General features: G+C 27.8%; 2 protein-coding genes and 1 pseudogene across 7 annotated transcripts in view; 2 read left to right on the plus strand and 1 right to left on the minus strand.

The window, feature by feature from the left end:
* Positions 1-23,798, minus strand: part of LOC132935679 (solute carrier family 23 member 2) — a 43,240-nt gene that overhangs the window by 13,956 nt on the left and 5,486 nt on the right. For 2 of the 6 annotated variants that reach the window (XM_061002294.1, XM_061002293.1), the window contains 4 exons: positions 14,417-14,507; positions 13,649-13,783; positions 10,872-11,029; positions 9,121-9,326 (listed from right to left, as the gene is read on the minus strand). In XM_061002294.1, coding sequence (XP_060858277.1) covers positions 9,121-9,326; positions 10,872-11,029; positions 13,649-13,783; positions 14,417-14,437 — 520 coding nt within the window. In that variant the 5' untranslated portion in view covers positions 14,438-14,507. Of the gene's footprint in view, positions 1-9,120; positions 9,327-10,871; positions 11,030-13,648; positions 13,784-14,398; positions 14,508-16,949; positions 17,205-23,798 lie in introns of those variants that run through there. The other 4 variants (XM_061002291.1, XM_061002290.1, XM_061002292.1 and 1 more) reach the window with 3 other exon arrangements.
* LOC132936363 (tigger transposable element-derived protein 4-like) lies at positions 4,405-5,099 on the plus strand. The gene is made up of 2 exons (XM_061003080.1): positions 4,405-4,632; positions 4,710-5,099. The coding sequence occupies exons 1-2, from the start codon at positions 4,510-4,512 to the stop codon at positions 5,097-5,099; spliced, it is 513 nt and encodes a 170-aa protein (XP_060859063.1). The 5' UTR covers positions 4,405-4,509.
* Positions 5,334-6,947, plus strand: LOC132936372 (uncharacterized; annotated as a pseudogene).

Raw genomic sequence — 23,798 nt, forward strand, 5'->3', positions numbered from 1 at the left:
TTTATTGCTACTATTTTTACAACAACGTGACTACTGTTATAAGTTTATTTATTTACAATCGATATTTAATTTTTTATTACGACGATATATTATGTACTAATAGGTAGGTACATTTAAAAATAGATAAAGGTTAATTTTAAATACAAAACAAATTACACACTATGTTCTGTATTTACAGCAAATTTTAGCTATGGTTATTTATTAATTATTATAAAGCATGCAAAATATTTGATCAGACTTGACTCGAAGAAATTGGTTAAAAGAAGTCAAGTCAAATAATTGATTAGTTCACAAAATATTGTGGCTCACAGCAAATATATTTGTAAGTACCTACTCTATCTGAACTCTGAAATATATGCTTGTGCTTTGGGGCCATATGAAGAGTGTGATTTTCACCTTAAGGCCGGGGACATGCTTAACTGCACTCACCAAGAACGTGAAATGACAATGGTTAAACGTCAAATAAAAACTGTGATGCACGTATAACATACGCGTATGCTGGTCACAACCGGCTGTCTACTTGTCTGTCATGTACGGGGAAAAAGAACGACAGAATCAGTGACATGTTGGGTGTGCTGAGAGATATTGGTCGGAAAAGACTATAAAAACGGTTCAAAAACAACAACGCCATATAACCACACGCGCCCGCGTTCTCCGACAGTAGAAGTATAAAAAAGGAAGCACAGGAAAATATAGGTAGGTGTTCAAAAACTTGTAATTGATATAAAATGTCAACCTCTAACACAGATATAACAAGATAAACTTAATGATCAGACGGAACTTCTGTTAAATAAGCTAAAAGTTGATTAAATAGAAATATAAAATAAAAATGAAAAAAATTGGTGGAAGTTAAATCTCAATTGAAAATATGTTTAAAGCAATGAATATAATTTGCGAACAAAAACAGTGGCGTTCATTGTAGGTGGCATACAATATTATTATTCGAGTAATTACCATTTAAACGATATGTATAATTAAGATAAATTTTAAAAACTTTTAACAATAGTCAAAATATGATTTGGATTATCTACGATTCGATGAAGTGATAAAAAATTTAGGTAATACAATAATTTCCAGGCGAATCATCCGTGCTAATTGTTTGAGTACAACATTTAGAAACCAGTATGGTGAAGCCTTAAAACATTTTCACAAAGATTTCGAGATTTCAATGTTTCATTACACGCATCATATTGTCTGTTAAAGGTATATGGTTATTGACGGTTTCGTTACGAGTATAGGATATGGTTTAGGACAAACTTAAATATTCATGGTGATATAAAATAATATCAGGGCTTAGAACCGTTTACCGGTTTTTTCACGAAAACCGTTTTAAACCTTAAATTTTAAGAACCCTAAACTGGTTATCTATTTTATCCGCAGTTTGGAAAGCGGATATCGGCAACCTATTAACATAAGTTTATAAAGTTGTATACCAAAAACCAATTATCAACATTTCTGAAAATCTTTAATTTAGCTATACCCGCCCACTGTACCACAGGATTAACATTAATATTAATATTACATCGATGATTTTATCATCTCAAATGTGATCTCTCGTGTAAACATCTAATACTTGTTGTCAGGAAGTACAAAATTTGTGTAATTTTAGTTCCGAAATATAACGTCTGTATAACATACTATAGATAAATAATAATTACAAAAAAAAATAATATAGTAGTTTATTTCAAAATATTTCTAGAGATGTGTTAATGTCCCTGCGTAGTTAAGAAGTTACGTACCTCAGAAGTGCAAATGTATAACATTTGTGATTTAAAAAATTAAACTGCACAGTAGTAGAAGCATAAACATTACTTAATTCTTTTTATATTTGCTAATAAATATTAAAACTAAAAATAGCCATATATATTATATGTTTACGGGTTTATCCAGCCGGCCGCTGCGTCGCCGGCTCGTTCACCGCGGCGCGTCGTACAAACTCTTATTATTATTGTGCAATTACACATTATAACGGTTGTATCATAAATTGATAATATTATTTTGCCCGCAACGTTCAATTCTCCAATGTCATTTTTATTTCACGTTATCGCCCATCACTAAAGAAACAACTTGCTAGTTACCGGTGTTTATAAAGACTTTTAAGATTTTTTAAATAATAAATAATAAATTGCTAAGTGTAAATACTAATTAAATTAAAGTTGTAATTCCTTTTTAGGATGTAATTCATATAATGAGGAAGGAGTATACGTAGAATGCCATTTTTTGGTGTAAATTCATCATTGAGAACTAACTATGTTTTTAGAAATCAAGTTGATGATGAATACCATAAAGGGAATAGTCCATTGGAGCCCTTGCCTATAAATATTATTGAAGCTGATCCTTAAGACTAGGTACATGCATTTGGTTTGCTTAGGTGTGATGAAAAGGCTCTTAAAATGTCGGGTGAGAGGGGAAATCAATCAGTTAGGATTCCTATAGGCTATAATTATATGTAAAGATATAGATACTGAAATGTTTAAGAACATTTTTTCTAAAGGAGTTTGTTAGATAACCAAGGTCATTAAATGATATTGAACATTGGAAAGAAACAGAACTTCGGAATTTCTTACTTTTTACTGGCCCCTTAGTATTAAATAAGGCCTTTTATTTACATTTTATGAAGTTACATTGTGCTATAAAAATGTTAATTACGCCTGATTTATGTTTATCGAAAAATGAAATAGCTCACATTTTAATTGTTGAATTTATTGAAGAATTTAAGGTACATTATGGCGCAAAATGTGTTACTCATAATATCCATAGTCTCTTTCATTTGTCATTTTATGTAAAAATTCATGGTTGCTTAGACAACTTTAGTGCATTTAAATATGAAAATTATCTCGGAACAATAAAAAAACAAATTAAAAATTCTCAATTTCCATTACAAGAAGCTGTTAATCGAATAATTTAAATAATTAATATATTTTATAATAATAACAATAATGAAATAACTTCAATTGACATTTATAAGCTTGGCAAATAATGTGATAATGTGACATTGGTTAATAATCATTGATTTATATTTTATGAAAATGTAACTTTAAATATTAGCAAATATTTTATATGTACACAAAATACTAAATACAATTATATCATGTTAATGAATAATGAAATAGCATCTGTAAAACACATATTTAAACGTAAAACTGGAGAAATTGTTTTTAAAGTTTCTACTATAAAGTGCTCTACTTTTTTCCAGTTAAATCAGATTTAATATTTAAAAATGTATAAGTGTTACTGTAATTAAATATAAATACTTCTTCGTCGAAATGTCTAATGTTATGGCTATTGTTATGGCATTAAGTTATAATTTGTCATCACAATTTAATAACCATAGAAATTAAAACAATAACTTACCTATTAATTATATCATGATTTTTTTCTTTTTATAGATTCAAAAAAGGTTTAAATCAAAATTAACGGTAACAATAGTTGCAAGGCATAATATTTTTTTTAATACAACATTTATAATTAATAAAATATATTTCATTACAGTTTATGGTTTTAAAATATTTATATTTTATTCGTTTTTTTTGTTTGCATAAAACTATACCTATTTTTATATATGATATATTGATATGTAGGTAATATTGTTATTATTATTATTTTTTTAAACAAAGAAAACTTTTTTTTTATAACTACCTACATTATTTAATTTGAATTCATAATGTACTTAAAATATATCCTATATTCACAATCACATTTAGACTTCTTATAGAAGTTTATGAGGTACTTTTTGAACATCGCATAGAAGTTAACATGGTCATTATAATCACAAACAGATTACCTAGCGTAGTTAGCTATTGATATCACATAGAATTAACACAATGATGGTAAATATATGTAGTAAGCATAACTTCTCAGCGATTATTAAATTCAATATAGCTCGATTTGGCATTAACAAACTCATTACTATCTCTAGATAATCGCTGAGCAATAGCTATGAAAACATCGCAAATCACAAAATTACATCTATGCGATGTCATTGGGTTTGGTTTTTTTTCACACTGGACGGTAACCAGTATATTGAGGAAAAAAATAATTTTGTTCCAATTACCAATAATTTATTTTTATTTCAGTTTATACTTTATTTAGTATAAAAATATTTATCAGTAATACCTATATTGAAGTTATGCATGTATGATATACAGTGAAACCTCTATTAATGGACACCTCTCAATAGTGGACCCTTCCCAATAGTGGACACTTCTAAATTCCCCGGCAAAAATGTATGCGTATAATAGGAGTTATAACCTCTTAGTAGTGGACACTCCTAATAGTGGACGTGGACATAATAAACTGGTACCAAATTAAAAATTACCTCTCATAAATGGACACAATACATGTACATTTCGAAAACGTTTAATAAAAATACTATATTTATCTGTTATATTCATTCATATTTTATCTTATCTTAATGGTTTTCCTATTCCAAAAATTACTAATGGTTCGGTTATGTGTTCGGTCGTTAGTTGTGTGCAGCACATTGTGTGAACACGTACCTGCGTTAAAATGAATAATAATAAAAGAAAAAGATTGAACTTAGAAGAAAAATTAAATATTATTAAAACCAAGGAAACAGAAAATCTAAGTGTTCGTGTTTTAGCCGAACGATTTTGCATAAGCAAGTCACAGGTAAATTTAAATATTTAATTTAAGCACATACATATTTTGTTTTAATTTATCTAAAAATCTTTTAATGAAAAATACAGGTGAATAACATTTTACAAGATGGGTGTAATTTGAAAAAATATTACGCTGAGAACGGCAATGAAGATATGAGGAGAAAATTTTCGAAGACATCGGATGGAGCACTTGTAGATAAAGTTACATTTGAATGGTTCTGTAGAGCCCGTTCATATAATTTACCTGTTTCTAGACCATTGCTCCAAGAGAAAGCACGAGAAGTTGCAAATGAGGTAGGTCTAGAAAATTTTAAAGCTTCAAATGGTTGGCTTCAAAAATTCCGAGAACGTCATAACATTTCTTTTAAAAATATATGTGGTGAAGGTAACTCTGTTGATACAAGTGTCGTAGAGAAGTGGTTAGAAAAATTGAAAACATTAATTTCAGATTATGAACCAAAAAATATATTCAATTGAGATGAAACAGGTTTATTTTTTCGAGCACTTCCTGATAAAACATTGTGTTTAAAAAACGAAATTTGTCGTGGAGGTAAAATAGCTAAAGATCGATTAACTGTTTTACTATGTGTAAATATGATCGGGGAATTTGAAACTCCGTTAATAATAGGAAAATCACTAAAACCACGTTGTTTCAAAAGTGTAAATGTATCAACGTTAGGTGTTAATTGGAAAGCTAACCGTAAGGCATGGATGAATCGAGATTTAATGACAGATTGGCTAATGTGTTTTAACAGAAAAATGGAGATGGAAAATAGAAAAATGATTTTATTTCTAGATAATGCTAGCTCACATCCTGATACATTAAACTTAAAAAATATAAAACTAATATTCCTACCTCCAAATACGACTTCGATTTGCCAACCACTAGATCAAGGAATTATTAAAAATTTTAAAGTTCATTATCGCCAACGATTACTTCGTCATATTTTATCTAGAGTTGATCAGAATGTAGAAAACAAATCTATAAACGTTTTAGATGCAATTTTTTGGATAAAATCCGCATTAAAAAATATAAAACCAGAGACAGTCAAAAATTGTTTTAAAAAGTCGGGATTTTTTTCGATCGATACAGCAGAATATGTAATGGAAAATGACAATGTTGCGAATTTGGACTTATTCTCAGAACTTGTACCGAGTATTATCGAAATTGAGGACTATGTTTCTATAGATAATAATATCCTTACAGAAGACAATACATTAATCATATCAGATATAATCAATTGTAATCTAGACAATTTTAGTGAAAAAGAAACCGAACAACTCGAAGAACAAGAAGAAGAAGATGAAGACGATTCGATATACAATCCAACGTTTGAAGAAGTTTGGAAAACAATAAATAATTTAAAAACATATTTTAAAAATAAAGAAGATGAAATCGCATTATCAATGGTAGCCAATTTACAAATTCATTGTGAAGAGCAGAAAAAATTTACACAAAAAAAATTACAGATTTTTTTAATTTTACATAATCATTAAACATTTTTATAAGCATTTTTATACTACATAATTTTTTAATACATACATACATACAATATACATATACATATTTATAATATAATATTATACATAATAAATAATAAATTAATATTCCAATGTATATGTTCATATACAGTGTACATATAACCTGCAATTTCCTATAGTGTCTCCCTATAGTGGACATTTAGTAATTTTTTGCAAATGTCCACTAAGTAGAGGTTTTCTCAATAGTGGACAACTCTCTATAATGGACAATTTTAAATTCCCCGTGGCTGACTATATAGAGGTTTCACTGTAATTATATAAAAATACAATGCCAAATACGTACACGCAACGTATAGTCAATAGGTATATATGATATATTTATAAGTATATTATAATATTTTATATTTTAAATTACAAATAATAAATTTATAGCTGTACTGATTATTTTATATTAATCGACAAAAAAAAAATAAAAATATATTAATGTCGTGTCACGGCTATCTTAAATTGAGTATGAAGGGTTATTGAGGCAAGAAAAACTGAAAAAGAAGATATTAGGGTATAAAAAACAACAGATAATGTTTACTGATCGAGATTCAAAATGATTCAAATTTAATGAGGTTGGTGTTCCTGATTTTTACAATATTGTACCAATACGATATGTAGAAACTCGTGGATTTGCTATTAAATTATTTCTATATTTCTATGTTTAGTGACACCGTTGTCGCCACCATCGCCTACGTTAGTGAGTGGGAGAATTTAAGGCGGCGTCTAGGTGGTAGAGTGGGAAAAATTTGGGTACGAAACCACGGAGCTCAATCATTTGGATGCGCGAAGGAATAGTACTCTCTCAATGGCTTTTTTTATAAAAACAATTATTATTATGTTTTTTTATTTGTAATTTATATATCACCTATTTTCATAAATAATTAGTATGATTTATATTTTATTTAAATGTTAATGTTCATTTTTTTTTCATTTTTTAATTTAGTTGTAATTGCTGTATTCTTAAACATAAAGAATAAAATTGAAAAATTTGTACAAAATATTTATTTTTTTGCTAAATTTTTATGTGCAGCCCAAATAGTAAACTATTCAATATATTTGGCCCACTTGATACTTTGAGTTTGACATGCCTGGTCTACATGGTTATTTAATATTTATGATCTACAGAGTATAAAATACATACAACGTATATATATCATATTAGATATTTGCTTACTAGTATTACCTGCTATTACTATAGTTGATAAATAATTCGTAATTGATAAGTTTAAAAAAAAACGTTTTGTTAAAAGCGGTATTTAAACCGGTTAAAATTGATAAGCGGTTATTTAAATATATCATAAACCGTTAAAATCGATACCCGGTAACCACTATTTTAATCTGGTGTAAGGTAACCGATTACTGGTAACAACATTTCTTAGAATAAAAAACTAGTAACCGGTTAGTAAAGAAATGCCGGCTCCTGCCGAAGCCGATTACCCCCTATTTTATAAACGGTTTTAAGCCCTGGATAATATCTTACTTGAATATTATTCAGTTTATTTAGACAACCCAATAACATTCAAACGTGGAAATCCATTACTGATATGATGGATTGACTGCTACCAACATGTTTTAAGTATTGAAAAATAATTATTTAAAAATGGAATATAATATTAACATGTCCCAACGAGCGTAAGAAACAAGCTATAAAATATTTTGATGGGATAGATGCTGATCGTATACATAATACTAATAAAGATAATTTTAAAGTACGGATTTTTTTTTCTGTTAGATATGACAACTTGTTGCTCGATTTAGAGAGACACATGAACACAATTTTTTCATTTTTATCAAAAACTAAAAAAGAGTTGTTAATGCATATCATCATATATGACATCATACTAAAGTATAGTGATGATATCAGTGCAGATTTTACACGACAGTTATTAAGTTTAAGAACAAGTTTACAAAAACATCAACTTAAAACTATAAAGAGCTTGGCCAAGTAATTATATAGTTGAAAATGATTTATCCATTATTTTACCAGATGTTATAAGCGCATGTGTCATGTGTCATATTTATAAGTAGTAACTAGCCCATAACTGTTGCAGAAGCAGAACGTTCTTTTTCATTATTAAAAATAATAAAAAACTATTTAAGAAACTCATGAGTCAAACTAGACTAAGTAACATTGCAATATTAAATATAGGAAGAGAAATTACTAAAAATATAAATATATCACAAATAATTAATTATTTTGCTAATATCAATGCAGAAAAAAAACTTTTTGAAATAAATGTATTTAAGAATTTAATTATTAAAAACTATTTATAATAATGTTCAATGTTTATTTATATATTTTGATATATTTTAAACATTTCATATTGCAATGTGGATCCTTTCATTTTAGTACACTACACGATTTAAGATAGTACTATCTTAAATCGTGGTACAATATAGAGATTACATTCATTGTCATATTAATGATATTTATTCTTATTTTATATTATACTAGCATAGAAGAATACATTAGTACATCATATCTAAGAGGTATAGTTATGAAAATAGTGAGTGAATATATAATTTCATAATTTATTTATTAATTAAAGTACTTAAATTTTGTGATTTTTAGTTATTCAATATATCTACATGTATAAAATAAATAAAAAATTTTTTAATTTTCCAATCGGTTGTTTTACATGAGACTTAGATCCAGCACTGGATCAAATACATGTATAGATACATTTAGTTGTTGGTAAGGAAATTAGTTCAAAATTATTCAAATAAAAAGGATGGATTTTCCAATATTATTTATTTAATCAAAATTTAGAAAATATTGTACCTGGGATTCAGTTTACCTGCAGGAATAAAAAAATTACCCAGACTGAAAATTTCGATTTTGTATTGAATCTTGTAATTTGGGACTCGATTTAGCTGGACCCAATAATTATATATTCAGATCCAAAAAACCACTGGTCGTCTCTGCAGTATAGCTTATAATATTATGATGTATAATGTTAACACTCACCGGAATATCCAAGAAAAACCTGAAACAAAGCCGATACGGCTATTGCACCTGAAAGTTCTCTCATACGCACTTTCCAAAGTTCTTCTTGATCATAAGATGTCATTTCGATGATGCTTTCCCTAGAGGGACATCTCCATTGTGGTAGTTTTAAAATTGCCAACGTCGGTACGAGAAATGAAATCGTTCCTCCTTGTACGATCGGAAGCCTGTTAGAAATAAGGTTCTGTTGTAAATATAAATAATAACGAGTTGTACATAATTAATTAAAATTTTTTTTAGATTCTGAGAATAGCGGTTGAATATATTGCTTTACAATGATGTGTGATGTTTTTTTACTATTAATTTACCTGAAAGTATGAGAGTATAAATTTAAAATTCTCACGAAATTAGATATTTACTGGTAAATTAACGAATTCCTATTAATCGATTATTGATTTTTTTTGTAATTCAAAAACGAATAGTCATAGACACTTGACATTTTCACAACATAAGTATTTATTTTATCATTTTTCATACTTGGCAACAGTTTTAAAATATTTTGATTCTTTTTGAGCTATTTATAGTCCTGAGAAATTTTCGAATTTTTTCAAAATTTGCAAATTATTGTTTAGTTAGAAATTCATATACATTTTGATTTTCATAGCTAACATTTGAAAATTTAATAAAAGATTCCCAACAGGTTTTTGTACCTTTATCAAAAAAAAAATAGTACTCCGGAAAGTTAGGCTATTTATAGCCATGAAACATTTTTGATTGTTAGTATTTTTTTTTTAATTATTAAATTTAATTATTTTTTGACAAGTATTCTAGAATGTGTGCAACGTCTCCACTCAGAATCGTTTTTGGTATGCAATGATTTATTATTGAATTCAAATATAACATGTCCCCTTAACACTTTATTGGGACGACGGGACGCTATAATCAAAACCGGGAGGCGTAACGTATGGCAACATTAACTTAATCAAAATCAAATATTATTAGTTTTATAAGTTAAAGATAGACGGTCCTACATAAACATAATATTGTAGTTTCACATAAACTAAAAACTGATTAATGATTAAATTATTAAAATAATATTATTCAAGTATACGAATGGATTATAAAAAAATACTATGATACTTTTATTATCTTTACTGTGTGACTTACGGAATCGTAATAAACAATATTATATGCAATTAAAGCACAACTATTGTTTCAAAACGATTAATAAAATGTACCTAGTTGGTCGATAAAATTGAATGTGATTAACTAGTTGTATGGTGGTATTAATATCAAATACGGATTAAACTTAAACCGTTATTAATTATTATTATGTATATTATGGCGCCAAGGCGATGAATATCGTTATTCCTGGAAAAATTATTAGGAACGATTAAGGTTCTCAATATTCTGCCAAGTCCAAATTCAAGGAGCGTTGTCATCTTTGCAATTTGAAGTAAATATTGGCTGAAGTAGGGAGATGCCATTTCAATCGAATTTTAAATCTGGCTAGCTCTTGAAATAGTTATTGCATCTTTTACTAGAGGACCGAAAAATTAAGCTAAATAAAATATGACCATGCAGTTAATATAGACACATTTTTCAACTTTGAAGTTTTTGTCATACAAAAAAACACCAAGTGATCATTTTTACCGGCATAATAAAACCAACATGATTCTTAAAAAACATTAAAGAGTTTTATTTTTGTTAAACGAACCTTGACGGGATCGGGCATTACAGCTAGTTATAAAAACATATTTACATATACATACCTGCAACCAAATGTAACTTGTATAAACGTCACTATAGCCGTTACGAATATCATAGTTGATATAATATGGCCTCGAGCAGGATCATCTTCCTTCATGCATAGTGCTGGTGTCAAGATAAATGGAATCGATACAATAGCACCAATCATCGTAAGGTAATGCTATAAAAAGTATTTTAAATAATATATTGAGTAATACTAAAAACTGTCACAGGACGTGCTATCGATGTTTGTTCAACAATAACATAACATGGCAAACAAAATTATTATTTTAATTCTAATTTTATTTCTAAAGGTATTAATATAATCCTAGAATCTGTTTAATAAGTGCTCAGTTCATATTGTAAACGAATAATCTAAAAATGTATTAACACAGTCAGTGGCGTGGCAAACTAAAGAATTTTCAGAGGCAAGTATATTTTATACTTATATTTACTGTGTTACACAGTGTCTTTTTATAGATATAATAAGTTCATATTTGGACGAAATTACATATTTAAACTGAGAATATTGATTTTAGTAAGTTTTTTGTAGGTAAAGTAAAAGTATTCATGGACACTTCGACACTTTTAAAGTATATTATTATATTGTAATATTGTATTAATGTATTAATGCATACACACAATGACATTTGAAATTATGTTGGCAAATATTAATTCAACTATTTCAACATACTGTATTATTTTAATGTCTAATAGTAAAATATAACTTTAATATCAAAAACATCATAAAATATACTTAGTAGGTAATATAGGCTTGATAATTGACAGACGGTCTTTGCTCAGAATCATTTTTCGTGTACAATAATTTATATAATTTAATTCAAATTTAACACAATGTGTCATCCGTTACAGTGACCTTTCTAGACACCTACTAATTACTATACAGCAGAACGGTAACCACTTTTTTATTTTAACCTCACTCTCCTCTGTAGATGGGAGCTTATGGCACGAAACCAAAAAACTACTTCATTATAAAAGCCCACCAGTCCCACTCAAAAAACCAGATAATTAATTTGCCTTCTCTGACAACGATAAGGCCGAAGTTTTTAAGGCTCATTTTCACGAAACATTCCAACCACATCATGATATACTTACACCTGAAATTGATGAGGTAAACACCTACCTAAACCTACCATCTTAAACAAATCGACCTGAAAAATATTTCACCCCGAATGAAGTTAAACAGACTATCCGAAAATACTCACTAAAAAAGTCACCTGGCTTTGATCTGATTACAGCCGAAGTAGTTAGGTGCCTTCCCAAAAAATCTATAGTACTAATAACATATATTTTTAATGCTATTCTCAGACTTTCATATTTTCCATTGCTATGGAAATTCTCTAAAATAGTTCTGTTTTCTAAACTTGACAAACCACTCGATACCCCTACGTCATTCAGACCAATAAGTCTTTTGCCTTTCCTTTTAAAAGTGTTCGAAAGACTTATTCTAAGACGTTTTATCCCACATATTATTACTAACAACATACTTCCGAATACCCAGTTCGGCTTCCGCAACTCACATAGCACGATACATCAATTACATCGAGTTGTTGATGTTATTTCTACATCCCTTGAAAAAAAGCTTTATTGCTCTTGTATTTTTCTAGACGTTGCAAAAGCCTTCGACCGGGTTTGGCATGAAGGCCTCCAATTCAAACTTAAAAAATGTCTTCCCACACCACTATACCTATTAATTAAATCTTATTTAACTGATAGGCATTTCCAAGTCAAATTTAATTCGTCGATATCAGAAATCATACCAATCAAAGCGGGTGTACCTCAAGGTGGTATACTTTCCCCTTTTCTGTTTAACATTTACGTAGCTGACCAACCCACCATGCAACAAACAATCGTAGCGGATTATGCCGATGACAAAGTTATTTTATCCATCAATGAAGATTCTTTAATCGCCTCATCAAACCTTCAAGTACATCTTAACCACTTGTCTGAGTAGTATAAAAAATAGCGAGTGAAAATTAACCAAAACAAATCTACACACACAACATTAACACTTAAACAAGGAGTATGTCCAAACATTACTCTCAACAATGTACTAATTCCCACATCCGACACAGTTAAATATTTAGGATTATTCTTCGATAAAAGACTCACATGGAAAAATCACCTCCAAACCAAACGACTAACCTTAAACAATCGCATGCGGTTGCTAAGACCTTTGCTAACTAGAAATAAGAACTCCACTCTAAACACCAAACTAACAATCTACAAAGCGCTACTCAAACCAATCTGGACATATGGACTTCAATCGTGGGGCGCAGCAAAAAAATCTAACACTAATAGAATCCAAACTTTCCAAAACGTATCCACTCCGACGATTATCCAATGCTCCGCCCTATATTTCAAACCACACTCTTCATAATGATTTCCATATGAAAACAATAGATGAAGAAGCACGCACTTCCTACAAACGATTTCATAAACAACTCCAAACTCATCCTAACCCTCTCATAAAAGATTTTTCCACCCTTACTCTCCCAGGAAATCCCAACCGCAGATTAAAAAGGAACTGGTGCCGTGACCTACAAAACTTTAATGTCTAACGTCTCATGACATAAAAATCTAACTAATCAATAGCCAAGAGTCACTAATGGGTGGTTGCTTAATTCACAACTCTCATGTCATATAAATAACTCTCAGCATATAAACTTATTGTGCAAATCTGTATAGATTGTTTATTTCAAAAAAAAAATTAAAAAAAAAAAAAAAAAAATCCGATTATAGATTATTTACGATAGTTAAGCAAATATTTTAAACATACTTGCAGAGCCATGAAGATACATAAATACCATGGTGGATTATCGTCAATGCCGTATGTTATTGACAATCCTTCGGTGTTTTTAGGATTCGTATTATTTGTGTGGTCAATGGACTGAGACGATATGAACTCGTTCGACTAAAAATAAAAATAACTTTAATTTTAAGCAATCGTTGACATCATACTATGCTTAAATAGTTCTGTGAGAAATGATGAACTGTAATTATTATTTATTGAAAATCGATTGTTCAAAACAAGCTTTTGGTTAATTTAATTTGATTAAAACTTTTTTCTTGATTAATACCTGGGTTGGCGGTCAGTATTTACTTCATGTTTTATTAATTCTATGGTTTACTTGTAGTTTGTTTTAGAAAATAATTAATGTCCTTGTAATATTATCAATTCATCGAGATTTATATTTTCAAACTGATGAAGTTATTGATGAAATTTGTAAATAAAATAATGTATAATATAATTTGTGGGCTATGCATTTTTAAATGATTCATTTTTATTTTTCCGTACAATAATGCAGCAATAATATACAATATTTTATAAAAAATAATTACTAAAATGTATGTTGTTATAAAGTAAAGTAATTTAACGAAAAACTCCCTATTACAATTTTGATTTGAATAGTAAAGAAAATACATTATAGTCATTACAATTATGTTAACGTTTTATTGATAAAATATTAAATTACAGCATTCGGAATAATAAATTTAATAATATAGTTAAAAAATTGAGTATACAAACGTTTAGGTTGATATTTACAAATCCTTTGTGGTCGTCCATGATTGAGATTGCTGAAATAAACTGTAGGGACGTGGGATGTCACTCTCGGTGGAGGTCTAATAATGTTGTGCTAAAAAAAATAAAATGACAGAAATCAAATCGATTAAACATCTGAAATGGTCGAGATAGTATTTAAGATACGTACGACGTTTGTTATTTAACACAATAATAATATTATATAAGTGCATGAGTAGAGGTAGTAAGTAGGTACATACATATTATAGCCATTAATCCAGATCGTAAATTGTGTTATCTTATGTGGACTATGAGAAAAAAATATTTGTTTATTTAAGCCGCACGAACAAGTACGTTTGGTATGCAAACAATACCTATCTATAACCTGCATTAAATTATTGTGTATGTTTCCAGAGGTCAATGTCAATACTAATCAAACATTGCCAAACACTGCTGCAGCATTATAATTTTGACATGTTACCACCTAATAGTACCTAATTATTATTATAATAATAGGTACGTTATGTGTGCCTGTGTCGTTAAAAATCAAAATGTATTTCTAGAAATACTTAATATGTTTAACGCATCCCACACTTCGACTTTGATTTGTATCAAAATTATTGCCAAGTGAAAAAGACTGTAGGTGGAAAAAATGGACAAAACCCAAGACATTAGTTCAAATTGTGTATTAATTTCAATTTCATAAACTGTTTGGATCCAGGAAATTGCAACAGAAATCAACTGGTAGGAGCATTTGGTCATAATATTGTATAGGCAGATAACGTTTTCGGGCGTCTCTTACAAAACACAAATTATGTTTATCAAGCCAATCGATTACGAATTTTATTACACGTACAACTTAACGGGTATGCTAAACTACATTAACAAACAGAAATTATTTATAAATTTGGAAAAATTTATCTAATTGTGTCGTTTATGGATTCCTCTTACTCCATTTGTATTTCCAATTTGAGAGCAGAATAAAATATGTAGTACTAGCTGTCTAACCTTTATCATATTTTTACAACATTAGATATTAACTCGATTTTTCATGTACTTAACGATTTTCTTATTTTGTTGTAATTCAAAAACGAATAATTGTAGATACATGAAAATTTCACTGAATGCTTATATTTTATATGAACACTGTCGTAACACATAACAGTAGGTATATTATCACATGATTAAATGCAAGGAAGAGTATTTCCCAAAGTTTTCCCTAAGTTTTTATTATCCTAGTCGTAAAAAATCCTAAAAAAAATAACTTAAAAAAGGTGGATACCGCTTTGCTGTACAGTACTTTACAAGTGGGTAATCTGGACGGTCACTGTAATGGATGGTGTTAAATTTAAATTCAATTATATCGTTCTATACGAAAAATAGTTCTGAGCGGAATCAGCTAAATAGCTAATATAATAAAAACTTTTTTAAATTCCAACAAAATGACTAAGATTGTTATTTGAACTTTTTTTATGGTTTTTTAGAATTTTTGGACGTATGAACTATTTATGGGATTCCTTGTTTTAAATTTTCGATCTTTAGCTATAAAAACTGAACATTATATAAATTAGTATCTACAAAATAATTTGCAAATTGTTGAGATTTTGATGAATTTTGTCAACATTTGAACATTTTTCATCTGCCTTTGAAACAATATCCTAGGAGCCTTCTATTAAATTTTAAAGATTTTTTAACCAACAAATAAAAATTTATTGATAATTATAGAAAAAAAAACTAAAAAAAATGGAAATTGAAAATGTCCGTAAACAGCTCAAAATGTGTCAAAATATTTGGAAAATGTTATGATGTATTGAAAATGCTTATATAAACATTCAGTCAAAATTTCATGTACCTACGATCATTTGTTTTAGAGTTGCACCAAAAACCAAAATCGATTTTCTCAAAAACAGATTTTGCGTAAAAATTCCCGTTTTTCCTTAATTTTTCAATTGTTTTTCACGTCGCTTTTGAAAACTACTGGGAATTTTTTCTTTTGACCCTTCCCAAAGTACCAACTAGATTCACTTTCTTATCAGAAAAGTTACTATTGAAGGAAATCCAAGCACTTTTACTGTCATAAAAGGTGATGACAGACACAAAAAAAAAAAATAAAAAAAAACACATCATTGTAAAATCAATACATTCATCGCTTCGATCAGAATCTAAAATTGTAAATGTTTAATGTCTATAAATAGGTAGCTTAAATTAAGTCAAAATAATTTTAAATTGTTCACATAATATAATATAAAAGATGATAAAATTAACATCTGGGTCCCTATTTTGAACGCCATACAGATGGAATTCATATAATGAATCCGTCCGTATTTCAATTATTTATGTGATTTTATAAATTGGTATTTTATAATATTATACGGAAAGTAATCGTATGCTTTGTACATACGGATTATTTTTATTATTTTCGTATGTGAGAAATTTAATATAAATCTCATAATATGTGTTCACTCAATTTTCGTTCAGAATTGTTCAATATTATCGTAGTTTATAATACTATTATAATAGTTTGTTATAATAAAATATAACATCATTAATTACGTACCTATGTTACTTACTATACCTATGTTGCTTCATATACCTATAACAGACATTTCACATATTTTGATCTTTATTATTCCGTACTCAAACTTCTGTGAGAATCTTCGATTTGTATTTTACCTAATCAATTGATGAAATTCACATAATATTTAATTTTATTTATATCTAAAAAAATTAAATTACTTATTTAGTATTTGGTAATATGGTTTATTCATATTTAATTTTTCAATAATTTCACACGATTTCATTATTTACTATAATATAAATATAATAATAGTTGTTAAAGTCGGTTTTTGTACTATAATGAAAATAAAACCTTTTAAATTATTCCAAAAACTGTCTACTTATCATTCATTTAATTTATCAATAATATGACGTGATGACCATACACACACACTTCAAATTCAACTCATTCCTTGGTGGAGCATATCAGTATAACGATATTGAATATTGAAGGACTTAATTGTATTTGTTTTAGATAAAAATAAAAACTTTGAAATTATTTTTTATAATCGTCTTTAAAATGATGTATTTTGTTTATTTAACTATTAAAATAGTTTTTTTTTATCTTTTCTACTTTTGTTTAATCTATGTGTTAAAATTAATTTACTATCTGTTTTGTAATATTTATATTGAATATGAAATTTAACTTGTTACCATGCAATCCTAGAGCTGATGGTCAATAAAACTTCGAAACAAACAATTTAAATCAATCGAATAGACATGCGCCCGTAATAACAACCAATAAAAGCATTATGATAGGTACTTTATCTGGTTATTGTTATAAATTATCATTGAGTTTTAGTAGGTGGGTACCTATATAATATATATATATATAATAAGCAATACACACAGCCACAGGGTGTCACAGAATTAGCAACAAACAATTTACGGGTAGAACACGATTGCGTACGTTTGTCCTTTTTGACAACACGATTGCGTATGTTTGAAGATGGGTAGCAAATACCTTTAAGAAAAAAAAATAAACACTATTGCGTATGAAATTGTATGCAACGTTGTCAAATTTATTAATTTTACAATATACCAAATAAATATCCAGTACATGTAGACTTTTCTAATAATCAATATAAAAGTTAGTTGGTTTTTAAAAATAAATCGTAAATAACGAGATTTCGATATCTATCGAATACCTATCTGATATTGTTCGATACCATATTTAATTTAATAATAATAGCAATAAATTGTTTAAATATCGGTCGGTGTCGCCGCACCGGGTCGCGTTATCTTCAGTTTACGGTCTGCTTTCGACGTAAACTCCTAAGCTTGTAAAATTATGTTAAAATAAATCATTTAAATAAAAACCAACAAAATTAAATAAGGCATTCAGTGTATGAATTATTAAAAAATAAAATGTGCCGATTCAGATATCATTAACAATAAGCGTTGGTAATAAAAGCTAATTAATTATTAAAAAAGCAATGTATTTATAAATTATTTTTAGTGTAATCATGTGTTACCTATATACTAGAATAAAAATTGGCAACATCGCTAAATAGTTCGTACGCAATCGTGTAGTTGAAAATCAGGTAAAATTGACGCAATCGTGTAGCTTAAAAGGTGTCACCAAAAACAAACGTACGCAATCGTGTTTTAACCGTGTTAATAATATACGATAAACAATTATTAATAATAGTGACTTTTAGATTTTGAGTAATTTTGTAGTTTTAAAATAATGTTAATTATAAAAGGTGGACAAGTGAGTGCTCTGCTGTACAGTATAGTTAGCCAAATGTAAACTTCTACATAGACAAAGTCTTAATTCCTACAAAACATAATGTTATCTCCTACAAACGATATTAGATTAGTTGTCGAGCATTTCGTTATAATGGCTGACGTATTATATTTAAATTCAATGATAAATCATTGCATACAAATAACGATTTTGAGCGGAGACGTTGCGTGTCATCCTAGCATACTTAATTAAATTAAATTAAATTGAATAATAAACAAAAATAATAAAAATCGAAAATATCTCATGACTATAAATAGCGTATACAACTTGTTAGAAATCATCTATTAAAATTTCTAATGTAGCTATGAAAAGAAAAACTTTTATGAATAATTAAAAGTAATTTACAAAATTTGAAAAATTCTCATGGCTATAAATAACTCAAAAAGAGTCAAAACAGTTTGAAAACTTAACCGTTTCTGGAAAATGTTAGTATAAATATTTTGTAAACATTTCAAGAGGCTACGGTTATTCGTTTTGAACATACAACAAAATATCAACAATCGATTATGGAAATTCGTAAAGTTACCGCTGAAAATCCAATATCGTAAACATTTTAATTCAAACACTCGTAAAAATATAATGTTCCGATCCAAAATTTTTTTTTGTTTAAGGTACAAAAATGTGAGGGTAATCTTTAATTAAAATAGCCATGTTAACTATTGAATCACACAATATTTTACGAATATCTGACTGAAAAATACATTGAAAACTCTTGAAATTTTGTCAAAATTTGAGCTTTAAATGCATAATTATTGTAATTATTGAAATTGAAGCATTTTTAATATAACAAAAAATAACAGACAAAAAACACACATCATTGTAAATTCAATACATTCATTCTGCTCAGAATCTAAAAATATATTAAAAATTAGTTATTTACTTTATTTATGTGCAATTCAAATTTCAAACACATTTTTTTAAACTAGGAAAACATAAAAAATATATTTTTGCAAAAGTCATCAACAACCGAACCCTAATTTTATTATAGGTAGTGCAGTCGATATAATAATTAATTATAAATACAGGAAGGAAAAACCAAATTTAGAACCCAATAGAATTTCTCGGATACGCATCTGGTTAACGTTTTGTAAAAGAAGAACAAAATTTGAAAAATATAGTACACATAATATTTAAAATGTCTCGCATATTATATTGCATATTGTGTAAAACGGATGTATCAATAACGATAAAAACGTATATTTTTATCATACAAAATACAAAAATACAAGAATTTAATTGGGTATAATATTGTTTTAAACAATACCGCTATACCGTAAAATGGGGTAACTTTGGTAGTTTTTCACTGTTTTATGACAATTTTACTTTTTATATTATGGATAACTTCTGTAGTATTAACAATATAACTCTTAAAATTAAATATTAGTTACAGCTAGTTATGATCAATATTTTAACGTTTTAATTTTTGATGTTATCTTTTGAGATATCTTAATCTTTTTAATATGCTATCAAAGTTACACAACATAGTGGGAAACTTTGATACCTATATTTCTTAATTTGATATCGAAGTAACCCCATTTTATGAAAAAAAAATTAAATCATCATGGTACTCTAGTGAATAAAAATATATGGGTATCAAAGTTACCTCATTCTACGGTACCTATTTTAAGTTAACATAATAAACGATGAATACAAATTGTTAAGTTTTAAATTATATGGTTAGGTTAGGTATACAATTAACTTCAATCGTATACCTAATCAAAAAAAAATTAACTTACAAACTTTCTATATTATTTCACAATTTTAGATTCTGAGTGAAACGATGAATGTATTGATTTTACAATGATGTGTGTTTTTTTATTTTTTTTTGTAAAAGTGTACACGATAAGTAGTCGAAATAATGCTTCGATTTTCAACTTCAGTATTTTGTTAAATGGGAAAGTGATATTATTTGTGCATTGGGAAGATCAACATTTAAAATTCCCCCCCAAAAAAAAAATGTCTACTAGCAAATAAAATAAAATTTTTATGAGCGTTTGAAATTCATATTTTTACAATATACTCGATTTCTCATGTAGTGGTTTTGTTATTTTATTGTTATTCAAAAACGAAGAACTGTAGTTACATGAAAATTTTACTGAATGTTTATATTAGTATTTTCTATACACCATAAAATTTTGAAAATATTTTGACTCGATTTGGACTGTTTACGTACATTGTCTGTTTTCAATTTTTTTAGTTTTTTTTCCATAAATATCAATAAAATTTCATTTGTTGGTTAAAAAGCGTGAAAATTTAATTCAAGGCTTCTAATATATTTTTACAATAGCAGTTGAAAAATATTAAAAATATTTAGGCGTAATTTTTTTTTATAAGCATTAAAGTTCAAATTTTGACAAAATTTATCCAATTTAAAATGTAATAATTATTTTGTAGTTGAAAATTTATAAAATGTTCAATTTTTATAGTTAAGGATTTAAAACAAGGTTCCGTGTAAATAGGTTAATATATAAATTACTTTATTCACAACAATATCATCAAATATACTTAGTAATATGCTAATATCATAGGCTGAGTAACCGTTTTCGCTAAGAATCGTTTTTCTTATACAATGATATTATATCATTGAATTCAAATTCAACACCATCCATTACAGTGACCCACTTGTAACCTACTGAACAGCAGAGCGACATGCACTTGTTTTTTTTTTAAATCTTATAATGTTAAGAAACACTTATCATAAATTATAATCGATTATTATCAAAAGAAAAATTATAATCGGTTATAATCGATACTATTTACACTATAATCGGTTATTATTTAGACATAGATTATAATCAGTTATAATCGGTTGGTAGATAATATTAATTTTAACAATCAATTATTAATTTTAATACAATTATTAATTATTAATCTATACTACTATATAAAATTTGTAAGGGATTTTCTACGACCGCGCTAACCGAGAAAACTACTGAACAGATTTGGCTGATTTTTTTTTTTTGTCGTGTTCGTAATTGTCACGACAAGGTTCTTATGAAAGAACATTTTAGGTAAAACCAACAGAAAAGTAGGAAATATGGATGTCAAAAATACAACAGTGGCACCATCTGTCCAGAAAAAAATAAATAAATAATAAAAATGTAGTTTATTGTTGCAGATTAAAATAATAATAGTGTATTATATAGTGTATATTGGTTGCTATTGGTTTATCGGGCATGTTTGTTGATTTGTATTATTTTTCGTCAATAAATTTAATATATATTGGTATATATAAATTAATGTTTGTGTGTAGATTAGACCTCTGGGAAGAAGATAGATTAATTTAAAAAGGGTTAAATTTTGTTTTTTTTATTCATCGGATTTTAGTACGGTAAGGTTAGGCTAGGTTAGGATTTTGTATTAATTGATTATATTAATCCATCGTTGGTGGAATTAAGTAAAAACGACAAACTTGGTAAAACTTTGATACTTTAGAGTTAAACCATACACTTACAACACGGGATCTGCGATCTACCGCAGGTAGATTGCCTACCTACCTGATAATATACTGCTGCGAATAAGAATTTTTATTCCGGGAAACAGAAAAGTTAAGATGAATCCAGAACATCATACACCGAATATTAAATAAGGCATTGACCAAAGTTTGAGTCATATACAGTTTGTACATTTAACAGGTAACGAAGTGCACGGGATCAGCTAGTACATTATAATCTGAGATTAACTGTAAAAACTAAACACTGATTATTTGATAATTATTACACTTAAGAGGACGCTACCATACATTTGTTATATTCGTCTTACATAGCAAATTGTCGTTCACTAGTTCCTATAGTGTGCTGTTAGTTTTGATACTAGAGTGAATTGACCTATTATAAAACTTTTAGATAAGAACATTATCTATGTTTAAGCGTTGAAGATTTTGTGAAATTTTGCATTTTCAATCAAAATATGGGTATGTGAAATATCAAAAATTAAAAATTCTCATACCTCGCTTGAAAATTAAAATATCGAATAAAAGTCAATGCTTAAGCACAGATAATGTTATTATTTTAATAGTGATAAATGAGGTATTTAAGCTATAACTATAAATACTTCAATAACAATACCGTGGACCGTGACCACTAACGAGAACATTTTATATTTTATGTTATAAGTTAATGTATATTTGTATATTCGTAAAATATTGTTCACTATAATTTATAAATAAATTAATTTGATTATTCGATTATTTATAAAAAAATCGATTATCTCAATTATTTATAAAGTATGAAAATAATCGATTAATCGATTAAAATTATTGATTATATAAAATAACCGCGCAGTCCTAGCCCGCTCTTCAGGGAAAACGGCTAAACATAATATAAGGTATCAATCGATCAGAAATAGTATGCAGACGGGAACGGAGGAACTCGCAAGGAGATTAGTTGAATGGCTTATAAGTTACAACCAAAAATTTTAAATAACTTTTTTGTAATTCAATTACATTTATTAAATTTCTATTAATTATTTAAATCATAGTTTCAAATATAAATTGGGCATATTATAATTTGATCGTGTGCTTATAATTCGTTGCTTATAATTTATAAATTATAATGTCAAAACGACAAAATCCATTGTCTTATGAGTAATTTTTTCTAAACATGGACATTATATAGATAATAACTAGGGCTAAAGACTTCTAGTTTTTCATATTCAATAGTAGGTTTCTATCCAGTGGTCGAAGTGGCTTAAAATACGTGGATGCCTTTAATATTTTATACAGTTTTCATATATGGTCATATGGCTTAAACCAAGGGTGCCCAATTTATTTTGGAAGCGGGCTATAATTGCAATTACATTTAGCTGGCGGGCCATGTTATGAACAAGACTTTCTTACACTTATAATTCATCTAAAATTCTATTTTCAATAGATACTTAATTAGATAGGACAGATAGGTATTTAAATTAAACAACATTTTAAATTTCACATGTTTTAATTTTAATTTTTAATAATATTTAAAAAAAAACATCAGTGAGAACTATGAAGAGACTTATTAGCTAATAATTTTTCAATATCTGGTGATAAATCTGATGTTGATAACAACATCAAATCTGAAATATGAGGCGCAGTTAACGAACTACGGTATTTATTTTTGACAT

The sequence above is a fragment of the Metopolophium dirhodum genome, chromosome 1 (genome assembly GCF_019925205.1).
Source record: "Metopolophium dirhodum isolate CAU chromosome 1, ASM1992520v1, whole genome shotgun sequence".
Taxonomy (NCBI): domain Eukaryota; kingdom Metazoa; phylum Arthropoda; class Insecta; order Hemiptera; family Aphididae; genus Metopolophium; species Metopolophium dirhodum.